At 31.5% G+C, this 17,532-nt stretch overlaps 1 protein-coding gene across 1 annotated transcript in view; it reads left to right on the plus strand.

Annotated features, from left to right (window-relative positions):
* LOC126743950 (uncharacterized) overlaps positions 1-17,532 on the plus strand; it is a 282,046-nt gene that overhangs the window by 256,530 nt on the left and 7,984 nt on the right. The window contains exon 6 of the mRNA XM_050451243.1: positions 16,276-16,460. Within this exon, the coding sequence (XP_050307200.1) occupies positions 16,276-16,460 (185 nt within the window). The remainder of the gene's footprint in view (positions 1-16,275; positions 16,461-17,532) is intronic.

Consider the following 17,532-nt stretch of genomic DNA (forward strand, 5'->3'; position numbering starts at 1 on the left):
ATTTTACGCTGTGTGGCTACGTAAATAAACAGATTTGCCGCATATGGGGTTTTGAAAATCCTCAGGTGATCGTAGAAAGGCCTTTGCATCCCGAAAAAGTGACTGTATGGTGTGCATTATGGTCTGGTGGTGGCATTGGTCCGTATTTTTTTGAAAACAATCGTGGGAGAGCCTTAACAGTATATTCTGAGCGGTATGGAAGCATGTTGACCAATTATTTTTGGAGAGAAATCGAAGAAGAAGATCTGGAAGACATGTGGTTCCAACAGGACGGGGCTACAAGTCACACAACACAGGCCAACCGAGCTCTTTTGCAAGAGAAGTTTTCAGGACGTTTAATTTCAAGATTAGGTGATATCTATTGGCCCCCAAGATCCTGTGATCTCACACCTTTGGATTTTTTTTTGTGAAACCTCAAACTCTTCCACAGCTTAAAGCCAACATTCGTGAAGTTCTAGCCGAGATATCACCTGATATGTGCCGAAAAGTGATTGAAAATTTTCTTAAAAGGATTGAAGTTTGTCAGAGGTCTCGCGGTGGACATTTAAATGATATTGTGTTTCACATATAATGGAATGATTCAACCTTTAAGACAAAATAAAAATTTCTTCTCCATCTGCATATTTTGCGTGTTTTATTTAACTTTACTTTCCCAAGCATAAAATGGATAACCCTATATAATATACGAGTACTAAATACTAACCTCAAAAATATGTTTTATTACCCTCATTTTTAGATTATACTATTACACTGTTGTTTTAAATATTTTCCTTTTAAATTATTTCATTATAATAAACTATACAGATACCCTTATAAATTGGCCTGTTTCGAAAGTCCTCACTCGAACTTTTAGCCTCAAATAACAATATATGAGATGTTACCATGGAATAAGACACTATATTTAAGAAGGGCAACATAATTTGTTTTTAAAGTAAAAGGTTTGATTCATATAAACTCCTATCAGAACTAAGCTTCCTTTTATATTTAGTGGACCACAGATTTTTAGTGTAATCATCATCATCGACATCATTTTCCTTTTCGAAGCAACTAGGTGCAGAGCTAATAATATCTTAATCATCCATATTATTATCAATATCAGTATCTTCTTCTTTATTTCCAAGGAAGACTTATTCTATTGATATTGTCATCATATTCATGTTAATAAACTCTTATATGTCATATGGCTCTAATACTGTTTAATAATTACTGTTAAGTTAATGATTTAATACATAATACATGTTAATGATTTAATCCAAGTACAAAGGAGGAAAATATTTTGAACTTTTTGGAAAGTCAAAATTGAGAGACCAATGTTTCTGTGAAAAGATGAAAACTACCAAAGAAAAAAGATACAGTTCTTTTAAATCGATAGTCCCACTAGAAAAGAAAAAGGATTACATGTCTGCGTATGTGTGGCCATAGGGAATTATTGTAAACCTTTTTCAGAACCTTCAACTCCAAAACCCAAAGGCAAGAGTACACCCTCAAAAACAATAAAAATCATGCATATTTGAAGACTAGTCATTTGATATTGTTTGTCTCTCGGAACATTGGCTTAAACAGGAAGAAGCAGAAGTTCTACAGCTTGGTAGTTACAAACAAGCTAGCATATACTCGAGAGCATCCTTTAATGGTGGGGGAGTAGGTATATATACTAAGAATTGTTTTAAAGTAACAGATTATGATGTAAAAATGTTTTAAATGTTGTGCAGCATTTTTAAATGACTTAAATGTATATGTTTTAGCAATATATATGTCTCCATCAGAAAATTTCCAACAATTCCTAAATTCAATTCAATCAATTATGAATAAAATTGGTATACATAAAAAAAAAATTTTGTGGGAGATTTTAATGTCCATTTCAATACTGGTCAGCAGAATTTCCTTGACCTTTCTGACATCATGGGGAGCTATGGTTTTAAACAAACTATAACAGACCATACAAGGGCTGGAGCTTGTGTGGACAACATTTTTATAAATTTCAGTACGGATTCCTTTAAATCCAGTGTGTTCGATATTGGGGTGTCAGATCATCTTGGACAGGAGCTCGAAGTAATCGTTGAGAGTATTATTCGTAGGACTCTGCACCACCATAAGGTATGTAGGCCTGTGACCCAAGGAGGTATATTGTCTTTTTTTGAACTGGTTTCCTCATATAACTGGAATTTTGTAACAGAGGAGAGTGTAGCTGTCAATGACTAATTCAAAAGATTTCTATCTTCTCTAGAAAAAGCATATACTCAATCTTTTCCCCTAAAAACATATAGGGTGAGGACCGATCAGAGGAATACAATAACTTGGTTTGACAATAACCTAAGGGCCATGCGGGATCATCTGCAATTGCTGAGTGGAGTGTCTCGACAGTACAAAAACAGAAATTTTGAGGGGGAGTTTAAAGACTTTCAAAAAGCTTATAGAGCTGCTATACAGGAGGCAAAAATAAAAGCCAATGATAAATTCATCTCATCAGCTTTTAATACAACTAAGGCCGTATGGCAAGTTGTTAATGGTAGTGTAGGTACGTCAAAAATGAAAAAATCTCATGAAAGTACTTAAACGGCTGACGATTTCAATAATTTCTTTTCACGTATTGCCCATGATACTGTTAGAGACATTCCACTGTCGCAGGGTGACCCAATCCAAAGTCTCTCTGTTCTGGGTATGGCGGAGAATGTGTTCTCTTTCAATCCTGTATCATTCATAAAAGTAAGAGAGATTATTGATGGCTTAAAAAATAAGACTTGTCAAGACATCTATGGGCTAAATGTCAAATTAATTAAGTCTGTTAAAAACATTATCATAGCTCCAGTAATAAAACTAATAAACAGATGCTTCAGGGAGAACACTTTTCCAGGTGTGCCAAGGTAATACCTATTTTTAAAAAGGGTGATCCTGATAGGCCCGAGAACTACCGTCCTATCTCCTTGCTGCCCATAATCTCAAAAATTTTTGAAAAATGTATTGCTGCTCAACTTGTGAAATTTTTTGAGTGTAACAATCTTTTTACATCCAGCCAGTTTGGTTTCAGGAAGGGTAAAAGTACCACTATAGTTATTTTAGATTTAGTTGATTACTTGTTAAATGCTTTTGATAGCTTGCAATATGGCAGTGTCTTGTTCTGCGATCTGAGCAAGGCATTCGACTGTGTTCCCCATAACATATTGCTGCAAAAACTTTCTAAATATGGACTCAGTCCCAACAGTGAATACAAGTCAGAACATAAGGAATGTACAAACTGTAAATATGCATATGAAGTTTTAAAAATCAAAGATATCAAATTTGATCATACCGTGTTTGACAAACAGTTTTTATCCTACCAAAAGGCCATAGGAAGACAAAAATCAAAAACGCATTATTAGCAATTAAGCAATAAAAATGTTAACATTCAAAAAATATCAGATATTTTAATTTTACACGTTAATATACAAGGTCTTACAACACACTTTGATGAATTCTGTCAATTTATGAAAGACAAAAAACCTATGGTATGTTGTTTAAGTGAAACGCATTTGACATCTGACATCGAAGAAAATGAGTTTTTTATTGAAGGGTATACTGCAGTAAACTGTTTATCTAATAGTAGACATACCGGTGGGGTTGTTACTTATGTGAGCAATTGTGTGCCTTTTTCAATTGTTCTTAACGATTCTCAAGACTACAATTTTTGGTCCCTGGTTGTAAAACTAAAAATTTCGCAGGACAATATTATGATTGGTGCATGCTATAGATCTCCAAATGCAGACCCAGCTCCCTTTTTCCAGTATTTAGAAGATAGCTTAGGTGATGTGATGTTTCATAGACAGCGAACCATTTTTTTAGGAGATTTTAATATATGCTGGTTAAAAACTACTAGTGACACAAGAAAAATAAAGAACATCATTCAGAGTTCAGAATTTAAACAAGTGGTAACAAAGGAGACTAGAATAACAAAAACTTCTTCTTCTCTTATTGATTACATAATAACCAATGATTTTAATCTGCAAGAAGTTCAAAGGGATTTTCAAAGCATAAGTGACCATGAAATAATTGGGGCAAATATACAAATACAGAAACCGCCAGAAGAAAAATCGCTTTTCTACTACAGAAATCTGAGTGACGAGAATATTGCTAATATAGCTGAGGAACTAATAGGAAAAACATGGAATTACGCCTCTGTAAATGTAGATGTTATTTATTCGGATTTTATCACTAACATTCAGACAGCTTTAGATAAACTTGTACCAAAAATGAAAATTAATCCTAAAAAAACGTGGATAAATCAAGATGTAAAACAGTTACAGGAAAAAAGAGACAAGGCCTTTAAAATATTCTCTATTACAAAACAGGAAGCAGATTGGGAAAACTTTAAGAAATATAGAAATGAGGTTGTATCTGTGATAAGAAAAAATAAAAAACGGTACTACGAACAAAATAATGACAACTGCAAAGGGAACAGTAAAAAAATGTGGAGAGTTTTAAAGGACTTAGTCGGAACAAAAAAGCAGGGCAGTGAGCGGTTTACTGAGCTAAATTTTGAAAATTACAACGGCTTATTAGAGAAAAACTTTAACAACTTTTTTTTGGACTCTTTGAATGAAGTTTCTGAAAGTATAGAGGATAGAGACTGGGAGGCGTCAGACCTAAATATTAAATCAAAACTCTCTCAATTTAAAACAATTAATATTTCACAGTTGAAAAAAATTGTATATGGTTTAAAAAACAAAGGCTTAAGTGATGATTGTTTAAATGTTAAATTGGTAAAACAACTCTTTGACGTGATTGGATATCCTCTACTATATTTAATTAACACTTCAATAGTCACTGGGAAGGTACCTTATGACCTAAAAACTAGCGTTGTAATTCCAATCCCCAAAGTGAATAAACCAACTGTTCCTTCGGAGGTTAGACCTGTAAATCTTTTACCAACTGTAGATAAGATCTTAGAGACTATAATTTGTAATCAATTGAGGGATTATCTTGAGAAAAATCATTTGTTGTTTGAGGGACAATCAGGATTCAGAAGTCAACATTCCTGCGAATCTGCCATCCAGTATGTATATACAAATTGGAGAGAGAAAATGAACAATGGTGAAATAGTTCTTGGTGTATTCGTAGATCTTAAGCGTGCGTTCGAAACCATTGATCGTAGAATTCTTTCAAAGAAAATGAGGCTTTATGGTATTGATGATTATGCTCTAAGTTGGATTGATAATTATCTAAAGGACAGGTTTCAAAGGACAAAAATAGGACATAGGGTATCTCAAAAAAAGGAAAGTGTACTGGGTGTACCCCAAGGAAGTGTTTTGGGGCCCTTATTGTTTATTCTTTATATAAATGACCTGAATAGGATATTAAATAGATGTTTTATACACTTATTTGCAGACGATACCCTCATATCCGTCTCTGGAAAAGATTATTTAGAAATTGTAAATATATTAAATAGTGAGCTTAATGTGTTATGTTGTGATTGGTTATGTAAAAATAGATTAAAACTGAATTCTTTAAAGACTAAATGTATGGTAGTAGGATCAGTAACAAAATGTAAATATTTTTTCGATTTAGGATTGTCTTTGTTCATAAATGGTTCACCTATAGAGTTTATAACTGAAATTAAATATTTAGGTGTAATCCTTGATCCGCAATTAAATTTTTCAAGTCATGTAAATTATTTATGTAAGAAAATAGGAAAAAAAATAGGGTTTTTTAATAGAATATCGTATGTTGTTTCTAAATGGTCAAAAATGTTAATTTATAAAACTATAATTTTACCTCACTTCACGTATTGTAGTTCATTATTGATTTCTTGCAACAAAGAAGAGATACAAAAATTTCAAATACAGCAAAATAAAATAATGCGTGTATTATTGAATTGTAGCAAATATGTGCCGACTAAAGGCATGTTAAATTCTTTAAATTGGTTAAATGTTGAGCAAAACATACAAAAGGCAAATCTTTCTATCGTATATAAAATTGAAAATAACTTATTGCCAGGGTATCTTAACGTTTATTTAAAAAGAAGAGTACAATTCCATAACTATAACATTAGATCTAAGCAAAACTTTAACATTAGGCAGGTAACGACATCCGCGTTACAAAAAACTTTGTTTTACGAGGGACTGTGCATGTTTAATAAGTTGCCTGAGGAGGTAAAGAATGCACCAAGTGTACATATGTTTAATAGGGGACTATTTGTTTATTTACGCAATCAAAATTGATTTTTTGTTTTCTGTTAAGTAGATATAAGTAGCCAAGTGCTAAATAAAAAGATTATTTATTATTATTAACAGTGTTAAACTTGTTAAGCTTCCTATCTGGCTAATAGAGATCATATGATAAGTGTTGGTGGGGTGCCATCAGCAAAAAGTGGGATAAACATAGGTGTTCCCCAAGGATCTGTTTTGAGGCCTATCCTCTTTTTGATCTATATAAATGATCTACCATTAACTGAACCATCTGGTAAATTCACCTTTTTTGCTGATGACACAAAAGTGGCATGTGCCGGAGATACTCTTGAGATCGTAGAGAAGAAATTGAGAGTATTGCAGGGGGAATTCAAAAATGGTTTAACATGAACCGATTGCATCTCAACGCAGACAAGACCAACAAAGTTATTTTTACTCTGAGATCAGCTGACATATCAAAGGATTTTTTTGTTAAGTTTCTGGGAGTTTTATTGGATTCTCTACTTCATTCAGGAACTGACATTCCCACATTAATATTGTTGCTGGAAGGCTAAAAACATCTATATATGCCCTTCGTCGCCTAGCTGGATGTTTATCTGAATCTGGCTTAAGAACAGCATATTTTGGCACCTTCCATCCCTTAACCACATATGCTATTCTAGCGTGGGGTCATGCCCCACAAACAAAAAGGTAGTTTTCACTACAGAGAAGGGCAATCAGAATTTTGGGTAGGCTGGGTTGCAGGGAGGATTGTAGATCTGTTTTCTCTATGAAGGGAATACTTACCCTACCTTCCGTATACATATTGGAAAAATCTTTTATGGGTACACAGGATGAATAGGGATCGGTATAAAGTACATGGTGATATACACAACTATGGTACTAGAAACAGAAATAGGCTAGTTCCAATTTACCAACGCTTAACAAGGTGTCAGAGTGGTCCCGGCGTTCGAGCTGTTAAGTTATATAATAAACTTCCTACCGACTATGTGGATTTAGATTTGGAACGTTTTAAGAATAAAATAAAACAAATTCTAGTCTCTAATGCCTTCTATTCAACTGAAGAGTTTTTAAACTTCACATTCTATCTGTGATATTAAGTACCTATCTATATATTGCATTTTATTTAAGACATATTGTGATTGTGTATTGTTCATAGTATGTATATCAATCACTGTGTTTTGGTTTTAATGAGTTTTATGTAGTGTTTTAGGATAAATTTTATAATCAATTTTTTAAAAACACCAGAATACTATTTTGTATATTGGCATTAATAAATTGATTGATTGATTGATTAATTGAATACTCCATTATCTACTATGATAACCTCCTAAATACAAATTTATAATAATCTACAAGAAACTGAAAAGCTTTTTTTATTTATTTAGTTGTGCGTAAAATTTCTATAAAACCTGCAAAGGCTGCTATCAGAAACCACCGTCTAGGTCAAATAAAGAAAAAACCCAATTTAAAATTGTAATATTAATCCTCACCGCAAACATGATTAAAGTGATTTTTAATGGAAAAAAATGGTAAACTTCAAACCGTCGAATTCTCGTTTCGTTAAAGTGAATTTCATTGCCGGTAAATAGATCAAATCTCTGTAGCATTTTTTCATTTTATTAACGTTGCACTGGCATCGATTTTATTAAACTATTCGCGGCATTTTTAATCAGAGCTTCAAAAACAACATTTATAGCTAGGCCCTGGAATAGTTAATATGCGTTAGTTAATATTGCTCCCGCAGCTTAGTGCTTAAACGAATTTTGATGGGATTTTTATTTAAGAGCGTCTTCACTGTAAAATTCTTTACAGTGAAGACGCTCACGAAATTTAAAACACAATTTTAAATTTCAGAGTTCAAAACAGGATTCTTAGAACACGTTTCAGCTCATTTTATTTTTGCCATATATCAGGTTAAAATTAGCTAATAATTATCGAGATAATGAATGACCCAATAATCCAAGTTTATTAGAACGAAGGTGTATTCTGTGACAAAGAATATTTAATTACTTTATATCATAGATTAATAATTATTTCTCCTCTGTTAAAGTCTCGACACCAATTTGTATAATTATTAGAGTTAAAAATAAAATTGAATATACACAATTTGTCCATTAAATGACACTCGAATTCGGGTTAATCAGAACAACTTTACATTCCGTATTCAGTGTGTTGCCTGAATTTTAACGTGTTTGAACGCCCTGAACAAGAATATTACCTATTTTCCCGGCTATCAAATGCAGGGCGCGCGGAACTTTTGTATAGGAAATTAAGTTTTCATTGTAAACCGGGTCATGAAAACAGGGTAAACATGTCGCTCGAATTTTTCGCCGAAAAATTGCCAAACAAATTTTCAGGGAAATGCAATTTGCCAAAACGTTCATGCATGATTGATGACAGTATATTATTTTATGGTAAACTATATAGAGATAAAAAAAAATACATTTACTTTAAAAATGTCTATTAAAGCGTTATGAATTTATACAATAATTTTTATGGTTTTTTTAAAGTTTTAAATTTTCATTGTGCCAGGCTATAAAAATTATTATTAATTAAAATCTGTATTGTCGTGACGAATTCATAATGAGTTACTTATTATATTGGTAAACCATTACCAAAAAGAATTAATAAACATAATATTAATAACAAGTAGACGCTTCGCGTCTACTTTGGTCCGTGGGGATCAGTAAAAATTTTTAACATTTTTGTCAGTACTACAAAAAAAAAACTCCACAATTATCCAAGGAGTGCCCTAAACACGCATTGGGGAAGAGACATGGCCTCCTCATAAGGCTCTGAGTTCAAACCTTAGTCTCGGCATGGTGCTCTACCCAACTTTTTCTTTTTTTAGTACTTCGAAAAAATTTACATCTATAGTAAATACAGAGAGAAAAGGGAAGGTCTCATTATCTATTATAATCAGAAATAAATTTCATTGAAATATTACTTACTTATTTCTGGGTATCATGCTTCAGAGAACCATGATGTGTTACAATACGCTCCGCTCTCAAGTAACTCGTATAAATATAACCAATATTCAATACTGGCGTCTAGCCCCGGGTATGCAACTATTGATCCTGACGCTAATTTTATTGTTGACGGACGGTGGACAGTCATTTTTTTATGTTTTTACGTTAAAATTATTTGTTTTTCTTAGTTATTCTTATTTTTAAAAATAATAAAAAAATTTAATTAAAAAATAATAATAAATAAATAGAACAAAGTTGAAAATATCTCATTTATTGATAAAAAAAACAATAAAAAAAAAGTTGGGCATCAAGATTGGCCCTCTTCATGTCCTTGACAAGAAAATCTGCAAATAAATTAAATTTCAATGCATTAAGCAAAAAACAATTTTTGGTAATTTTTGTTTGTTATAGCGTTTTTCGCCAATTTTAGAGATTGTTTACACTCGAGTTTATAGAATACTTTTGTAAAGGAATTTTTTTTAATATCTCTAATATTGGAAAACACCAGTATAAGAAAAAATATTACAGATTTTTATTTAAAAAAATCTTACCTGCTTTATTAAAGAGAAATTAAGTGTACTGCTGTTTCATTTGAAGCTGTCTCAAGTCTCACTTTTCTATTTTCGGGCTTAGGCTTTTTTCGTGTTGAGAAAAATCGTTGCTTCTTGATATTTTTGTTGTGTGGTTCCTGTGGTTTTTTTGTTTTTAGCTCTTGGAATGCATTTGCTGTTGTTCAGGGCTCTTAACGTGTGCTTGATTGGAACTAGTGCTTTTTCTATAGCATCAAGCTCTTCATTTTCATCTGATGTAGTAAAAGAAACAACGTGTTGCAGTTCTTCCAATAAACTTGCTACCCTTCGTTTTTTGAATTCAAAGGATGTAGTTTTTAACTTTGTGCTTGTTGACAGTTCCGTTAAATGCGCTTTTGCTTCTAATGTATGCAGTTCCTATTCCATTGTCTCTTCCACTATGATTAGATTACTCTCGCCGACATCTTTATCTACTGATACATTAAAACAAGGTCAAACTAAATTTATTCTTGCATTTATAGCTAAAAAACTGAGCCCCTAGTCAAAATAATAATAGGTATATCCCAACTACCTATTCCAATAGAAACCCAATTAAAATAATACAAACATTACTTTCACTATTAATATTAAGCCACACACATTTAAAGACTATTACCCATGTTTTTTTATTTAAAATGTATACCTATTTTTTTCCTAATTGTCGTCATTTAAGGATATGAAGCATAATGCTATACAAAAACAATCATGTTTATGTCGCATAAAATATTATTAATAAATTCATGGAAAATAATCATCAAAATTACTTACCAAGATCTTGAGGATGCTCCAGTGAGTCAGTTACATATTGAGAAATATATCTGATCAAAAGATGAATATGTTTGCACATGTTGTATTTAACTGACGAGTCAAGACAAGAACAGCAAAACTGATGGATGCAAGTTTTACATTCATTGCACAGTAGTTGGCATTTACAATCTCGTTGAACCTTCTGGATAACATATAATTCTGCTGTTGTTTCTGAGGCACTGTTCCATCCATTTTCACACTCGACTACTAAATCTTCCCTCAATTTGAAACTTTGTCACAAACAAAGTGGACCGAATTATTTGCAGCTTACTGGACAGCTTCCCCTTGTTAAGAACTATTAACCTGTGCAGTGCATTTGTCTCTTACAAATCGCATTATGCGTTGATTGCCTTGTCCAATCGCTTGACTTTCTTCCCTTTTAAATAAGTATATTTTAGTGTTTTGTGCATACGTTCTAAGTGCATGTTTGTATTTAAACCCGCACCAAGTCGGTGGCAGTATGCCCAACATTCTACACAGCACATGTAATACTTATTAAAATAGTTGGAAAAATTCCATTGTATCAGGGTCTTCAAGTAACATAGTATATAACTTGTTAATTAAAATATTAAAAGTTGTGACATCCCTTTCTTCTAAGACAGCTCTTAAATTCTTATAAATAAAAGCCTAAAAATTAAAACAATATTAATAATGTTATGATTTTTCAAGTTTGGAAAACATACTTGCTTTTCTTTGGTGTTGATTTTTGATAAATTCTTACGCCACGCCTGGTCAACGTGCCATGAACAGTATAATCTAAAATTAATGGTACTATTAAACAGTGACACAATTATAATAACTTTTTGGCTTACCTGAATTTTGGTGGAGACATTATTTTAATCCATGCATTGAAGAAAGCTTCTGCCATATCTGACATGAAGACATTTGGGCAAAGCGCAGTACCAAGGCGAGGTTTTACAAAGTGAAAAAATATTTTTAAAACTTGTTTATCAGACCTATTTGACACAAGAAAACTGCAAGGAAATCCCTGACGAATATCATCAACAACTTGGAGAGTTATAAGTTCGAAGTCATAGTTATTCATCCCATGAGTTCCATGTATACAGATGCAATCGGTCCCATAAATTTTAAGCATTTCACATTGTGCAGCAGTCATGATAATCAAAACAAAATCCTCATTTTTTTAACATTGGCCATTCTTCACTTTCAGAACCTTGGGGCTTATAAAACAGAACTGCATCTCCATTACTTTGCATATCATTGATCCAGGACTCTACACTTATGATGTCGTTTTTATGTTATACTGATGAGGAGCACAAATTGAAACAGGCTTCTATGTTATATAGATCTTTCTTTGTGAGCAGATGCAGACGTTTTAGTTCTGAGTCAGTGATTGAATCTCTAATTTCGTCTAAAATATCTTCAAATGGGAATTTAGAAGAAATTTTTACTGCTAAATTCTCTCTTTCTGTTTTAGACAAATTCAAGTGACCGATGTCATTCTGATGTCCCACATGTTTGTCCATAATGGTCACTTCACAAGTGCCATTATTAAGCTTTTTTATTTTTATGCTTGCTGGGCAGAGTGCATTTATTTTCCTACTTCCTAGTATCTTTAAGTGTCGAATATTTTTGCCTTCTGGAACATATCTTCCTGAACGATGGCAATTAAAACTTGCAGCTACATGTGATTTAAAACATTTCTGATAGTTAACCACATATTTACAGTTTGTGTCATTTTCAAAGGAAAGTTTCCAAGTAATAAATTCTTCCTCACTTTGAAACGTCAATTTTTTATATTCAATAGGAATGTTATGAAAGTCTCTATAATGTTCTATAACGGTTTTCCTATCAGCACAAAAGTCACTGCACAAAGCACACTGATTTGCATTGGTAGTGGTCGAGGTATTGGGGTGTGTAATATTTGGAGCTAAAGTGTTATTTGAGCCTCTATGTGTTCTGATGTGGAATTTTAAATTTCTTAAATGCGTTAAACGTTTTTTACACTGGTCACAAGCAAAATTATAATGTTTATTTTGTCGTATTTGCAGGGAAGCTAGATAATCATCATTATTAGGATGAAACTTGATGACATGCTTTCTTAGATTGCTAATGTTACTGTATTTTTTGCTGCACTGCACAAGTATGTTGCCCCTCCATTTTTTATTGCCTTAAATGCACTTCCATATAATAGCAAATAAATTAACAAAAGGTGGATTTATACAGACAAATAAAAGTAGAAATAAACATAAAATTTAAAATTTCACCAACTTGAAAGGTATTTCCGGTATTTCTTATTTTATATTATTCACTACATTTAACTTTTAAATTTATTTAATTTACTTGTATAATTTCACCCAAAATTAATAAAGTTACGACACTTTAAAACAACACACAACTTGCCGAACAGTATTCTAACCTAACTAACTTATGACTAACTTCACCAAGCGCATGTCAAAAAAGAAGGATCATTAGTTGCATACCCGGGGCTAGACGCCAGTATATTCAATGATACCTTCTTATTTTATTATAATGCGCCATCTATGGTAAATACGCTAAAACAGAGTCCTCAATTATAATACACTGTTGTACTGACGAACGTTATGGCGTATTCTCCCTAGTATGCAGATAATTTCATTTACGTTTTTAAATTATGCTCCAAATTCAAAATGTATTTTTTTACCTTAAAGGCCATTCAAAATTAAGTAAAAAAGTTTTATAAATAAATTTTCCACGATTTATCCGTGCCACAAGATAAAGGAAAAAGAGGGTCCCATTTATTAGAGTATTGGAATAAGACAACCGTGTTTTTATGTCGATTTTTTTTATTTTTCAAATTTATTTTTGAAAGCTTATAGTAATAAGATATAAAAAGAATTTACATGAGGAGAATAAGGAATAAAAGAAACCAAAAACGAAATGAATCGAAACTATAGAAGCCGAGATATAAGTAAAAATGTGGGGAAAACAAAAGAAAATTGGTTTTTCCCACCGTACCACCTTTTTTCCTAAAATGATTATTGGCAAATTTTAAGTTAAGTCCTAAACTAACAATTTCCAGTAAAAAAGCCCAATAAAAAAATAATTTTTTTTTTGGTCGAAAATCGAAAGGTATACCCATGAAAAATTTCAAAAAAATGGTTTTTATATTTTTATAAATAAACTATAACTCTGACAACTTTTTGTATCAAATAAAAGTTCTTGGGAATATTAAGAGGTATCCGTCTGTCAAAACGAATCGGTTCTAGCTATTATAGAATCGGAGAAAATTAAAAAAACTGTAAAACATAAATATCGAATTATCAAGAGCCCTATGGAAAAATGTCAATTTTTTATTTTTGCACTACTTCAGAGTACCTTTAAAAAAAGTTAATACCAATTTGACTCTAAAATGAACAGAAACCCTTTTTCTTTGCATTTTTCGATTTTCGAACAAAATCCGAGGTCAAAATGACCATTTGTTCAAAATATGCTCCGAATTCAAAATTTCTTTTTTCTGGTTAAAGACCATTCAAAAACTAGTAAAAGAGCTTTATGACAAAGTTTTCCACGATTCATACGAGTGTCACAATCTAAAGAGAAAGATCAGGTCCCATAAGAAGCAACGTATTAGGATACGAAAAAGTGGTTTGTTTCTTGTTTTTTTTTTTTTAATTTTTATTTTAAGAGGCAATTATAATAAAATAAAAAAAAATTAAAGGAAAAAAAACGAATAAAAAAATTTATCAACTTATTGAATTGAAGCTATAAAAGCCGTGATATCAGTAATATAGTAAAATAATACAAAAAATACACCTTTTTTTGACATTGATGCGGATGTCTTTTTTTTCTAAATTGATACACTATTAATATAAATTTATTACCAATTTAGCAACCCCCACTAAAAGAACCCTAACTAAAATAAAACTATTATTACTATTATTTTTTTCCAGGTATTTATACCTTGTCATAACTTTTATGCTGCTTTTACTATTATTATAAATAATATTTTCCTTATTTATGCCCTCAACCTTAAAACCCCCCGTATAATTCTATTTATATACTAATATTATCCTCATAAATGTTCCATAATATTAATACTCTCTGTATATTTCAAATATATGTTTATTAATATTTACAGTAGTGGCAGAAAGTAGAGCAACTTCTTTATTTTAAACACATCTATTTTATTTAGTAAGAAAATACAATCATATTGGAAATATAATACCAATAAGATCTAAGCATTATAAATCTATCAACAACTTAACTTAATATTCATTGTTTATATTTTTTATGTACAAAAATTAATTCTGGGGCGGAAAAAAGTAGAGCAACTTTTTAAGAATTGATGTTTTTCTTTTAGTAAAAACTGAAATACAATTACAATTTTAGTATTTTGTAAAATATCCATCATTTTTGATAACTTCCTCACAACGGTGGCGCATAGATTGCAGTAACCTAGAAATTATTACTGGGTCCATATTAATCTAAGCTTCGTGTAATGCTTTGAACAATTCGTCCTTATTTTTGTAAGTTTACCCCTTATTTTCCTATCCAAAATTTCCCATAGGTTCTCGATGGAGATTAAATGAGGAAGTCCGCGAGGTACCGCGAAAAAGTTCAAATTTCATTCACAGAAAAATCCGACTTCCAATGCGTTTTTTTTAAGCTCCCTTTCTGCACTGCTTCCCATGAAGGGCTTTGACATCAGTGAGTTTCAGAAAATTCGGCTCAGTCAGTTTTCCACAAACCGCTGGAGCGGCTGTTTTCGCGAAAAATGCGGTTTTTTGGCCAAAAAAAAATTACATCATCACGTAGCCTCAACCTTCCCACATATAACGGTGAAAACCAGAAAAAAAATTCGCCATAGAAACAAAGTTATTAACGTTTATGTGACGCAGGGTCCTGAAAATCACTCAACTATGTACGGGTGCGTTCTTACAATACGCGAAGCGTAATACTAATACTTGAAAAAAATTGCAGATATTTTATTTGAAGTTTTCCCACGAAATTTCTAACAATCCAATGAACCATCGAAATTAATTATTTAATATTCAACTTGATTGACGAAAACAAAGTCACGCTCTCATAAAATATAATCATAAACTACACGTGTTTCGCTCTAGCTAGAGCATCATCAGGCGTTTAAAACCCATGCACAAACTTCATGTATTTCATTCATTCTTTTTGAATGAAGAATGAATGAAATGTTTTGTATTCAACTTGATATTTGTACATCTTTTAAGGTTAGGATCAGTTTTTATTTCTTTTCCAAAATTCCCTAATCAATGTGTTTTTATTAGGTTCAGAATTATCAGATTCTCTGCATATTTTCAAATCCTTTATAAGCATGAGAATTTGCAAATACGATTAAAATATGATAATTGGATCCCTAGTATTCGTACATTTAAGTATTTTTCAAAGACTGACCTTTATCAAATATATTTTTTTATTTCAAAATTTCTCCTCAAAAACGCCAAATCTTGGAAACTTATATTTCATTCAAGTAACATTCTTTTACAAAATCAAAAATACTAAATAAATAGTGAACTCTTTGAGTTAGACAATGTCAAAAACGAACTTTTACAACAGTACAAAGTTTACACTCATTAGTTTTAACTATTTCGAATTTTATTTAAAAACTTTTTATTATAGTTTAAGATTAGTCTAAATATTTTCCTATTTTATATTATTTATGTTTGCTTTATTAAAATTGCCATTTCCTTGTACCCTACAGTGTGCATCTCTAAGTTTTTAATCAACCTTGAATATTTTTTATGTATATCAGGTACTCAGTTCCCTATAAAAACAAAATATTTTTTCCAGATCCAGATATTCAGAAGACTCCCCGAAAGGATGTTGTGGCTTCCTGACGTGGAAACCTGGATCGCTACGATGGTTTATAGCTTTAATCGCTTTGGTGGCCGTTTGCTGCGTTTTAGTAGGAACAGCCCTGGGTGCAATGAGACCAGCCGGAAGGGATCACCTTACAGTATCTCTACTTATGATAGGTAAGTCATTTTTTTCACGCCCAGCACTTAAAAATAAAACCGTTATTTTACCAAACACACCTAATTATAAACGAGTCGTGCTACTTTGTATTTGTTTCCCCTGCTTCTTTTGCTATAAAGCAGCACTTAATATCTCTGTGGAGTTGCTCTTTTCCCTCTTCCTTTTCAAACGCTTCGTTTCGTTTAAACCTCGGGCAACAACATAAATAGCTGAAAAAGTCCTTTTGAAAAGGGAAACCGCTTCCGCGTAATCAGAGTCTCGGTTTAAGTTCGGGCTTCTATTCATAAATAACTTACTCGTTTTTAAAAGTAGGCTTCCCTTAGCTTTTTGATAAAGACTTTTCGGATAAAGTTTGGAAGTAAATTAATTTAAGTTTTCGAAGTATATATAAGAGTGATTATTCAACTCGCGCAATTTAAAATGGCCGTGTTTGAATAGAGATATCGAGCATTTTCAAATTATAATTTATTTACTCTTTATCATACTTTAGTTTGCAGTTACCAGTCTAGATGATTACATACTTAATACATCTTCATGATATATAATAATAAAATAATAATCTTTCTTCATTTAGCAAAGAGTGCTACATACAAAAAAATAAAATAAAAATATACAAAAATGTTTGATTAATAATTAATAACTAAAAAAATCAATTTACATATGTCGTATCGAAAAGGAGGCCTAACTAACGCGGACACAGATCAAAATAAAAATAAATGTTATACGATAAAGGTGCATTATATAAACAGTACATAAACCTTAGACCTAAACTTAAATAAATAAAAGATTGTAAAAATAAAACCTAAAAAATTAAATAAAATATCCTTAACATTAAACATAAAAATAAGATAAACTTAATTCTAAAATAAAATTTTAATAAAAATCAGAAAAAAATAGTCACATCAATAAAATGTAAAAAAATAACAATCAACGCATGATAAAGAACATAAAACTTAAACCTAAAAAATAAAGCTAAAAAAAATATAAACAATTAACAGTTATTTTGAACATATTCCCTCAAGAGCCGTTTGAACTGGTTTAAGTTATCACAGTTTTTAATATTTACTGGTA

Source organism: Anthonomus grandis, chromosome 1, assembly GCF_022605725.1.
Source record: "Anthonomus grandis grandis chromosome 1, icAntGran1.3, whole genome shotgun sequence".
NCBI lineage: Eukaryota > Metazoa > Arthropoda > Insecta > Coleoptera > Curculionidae > Anthonomus > Anthonomus grandis.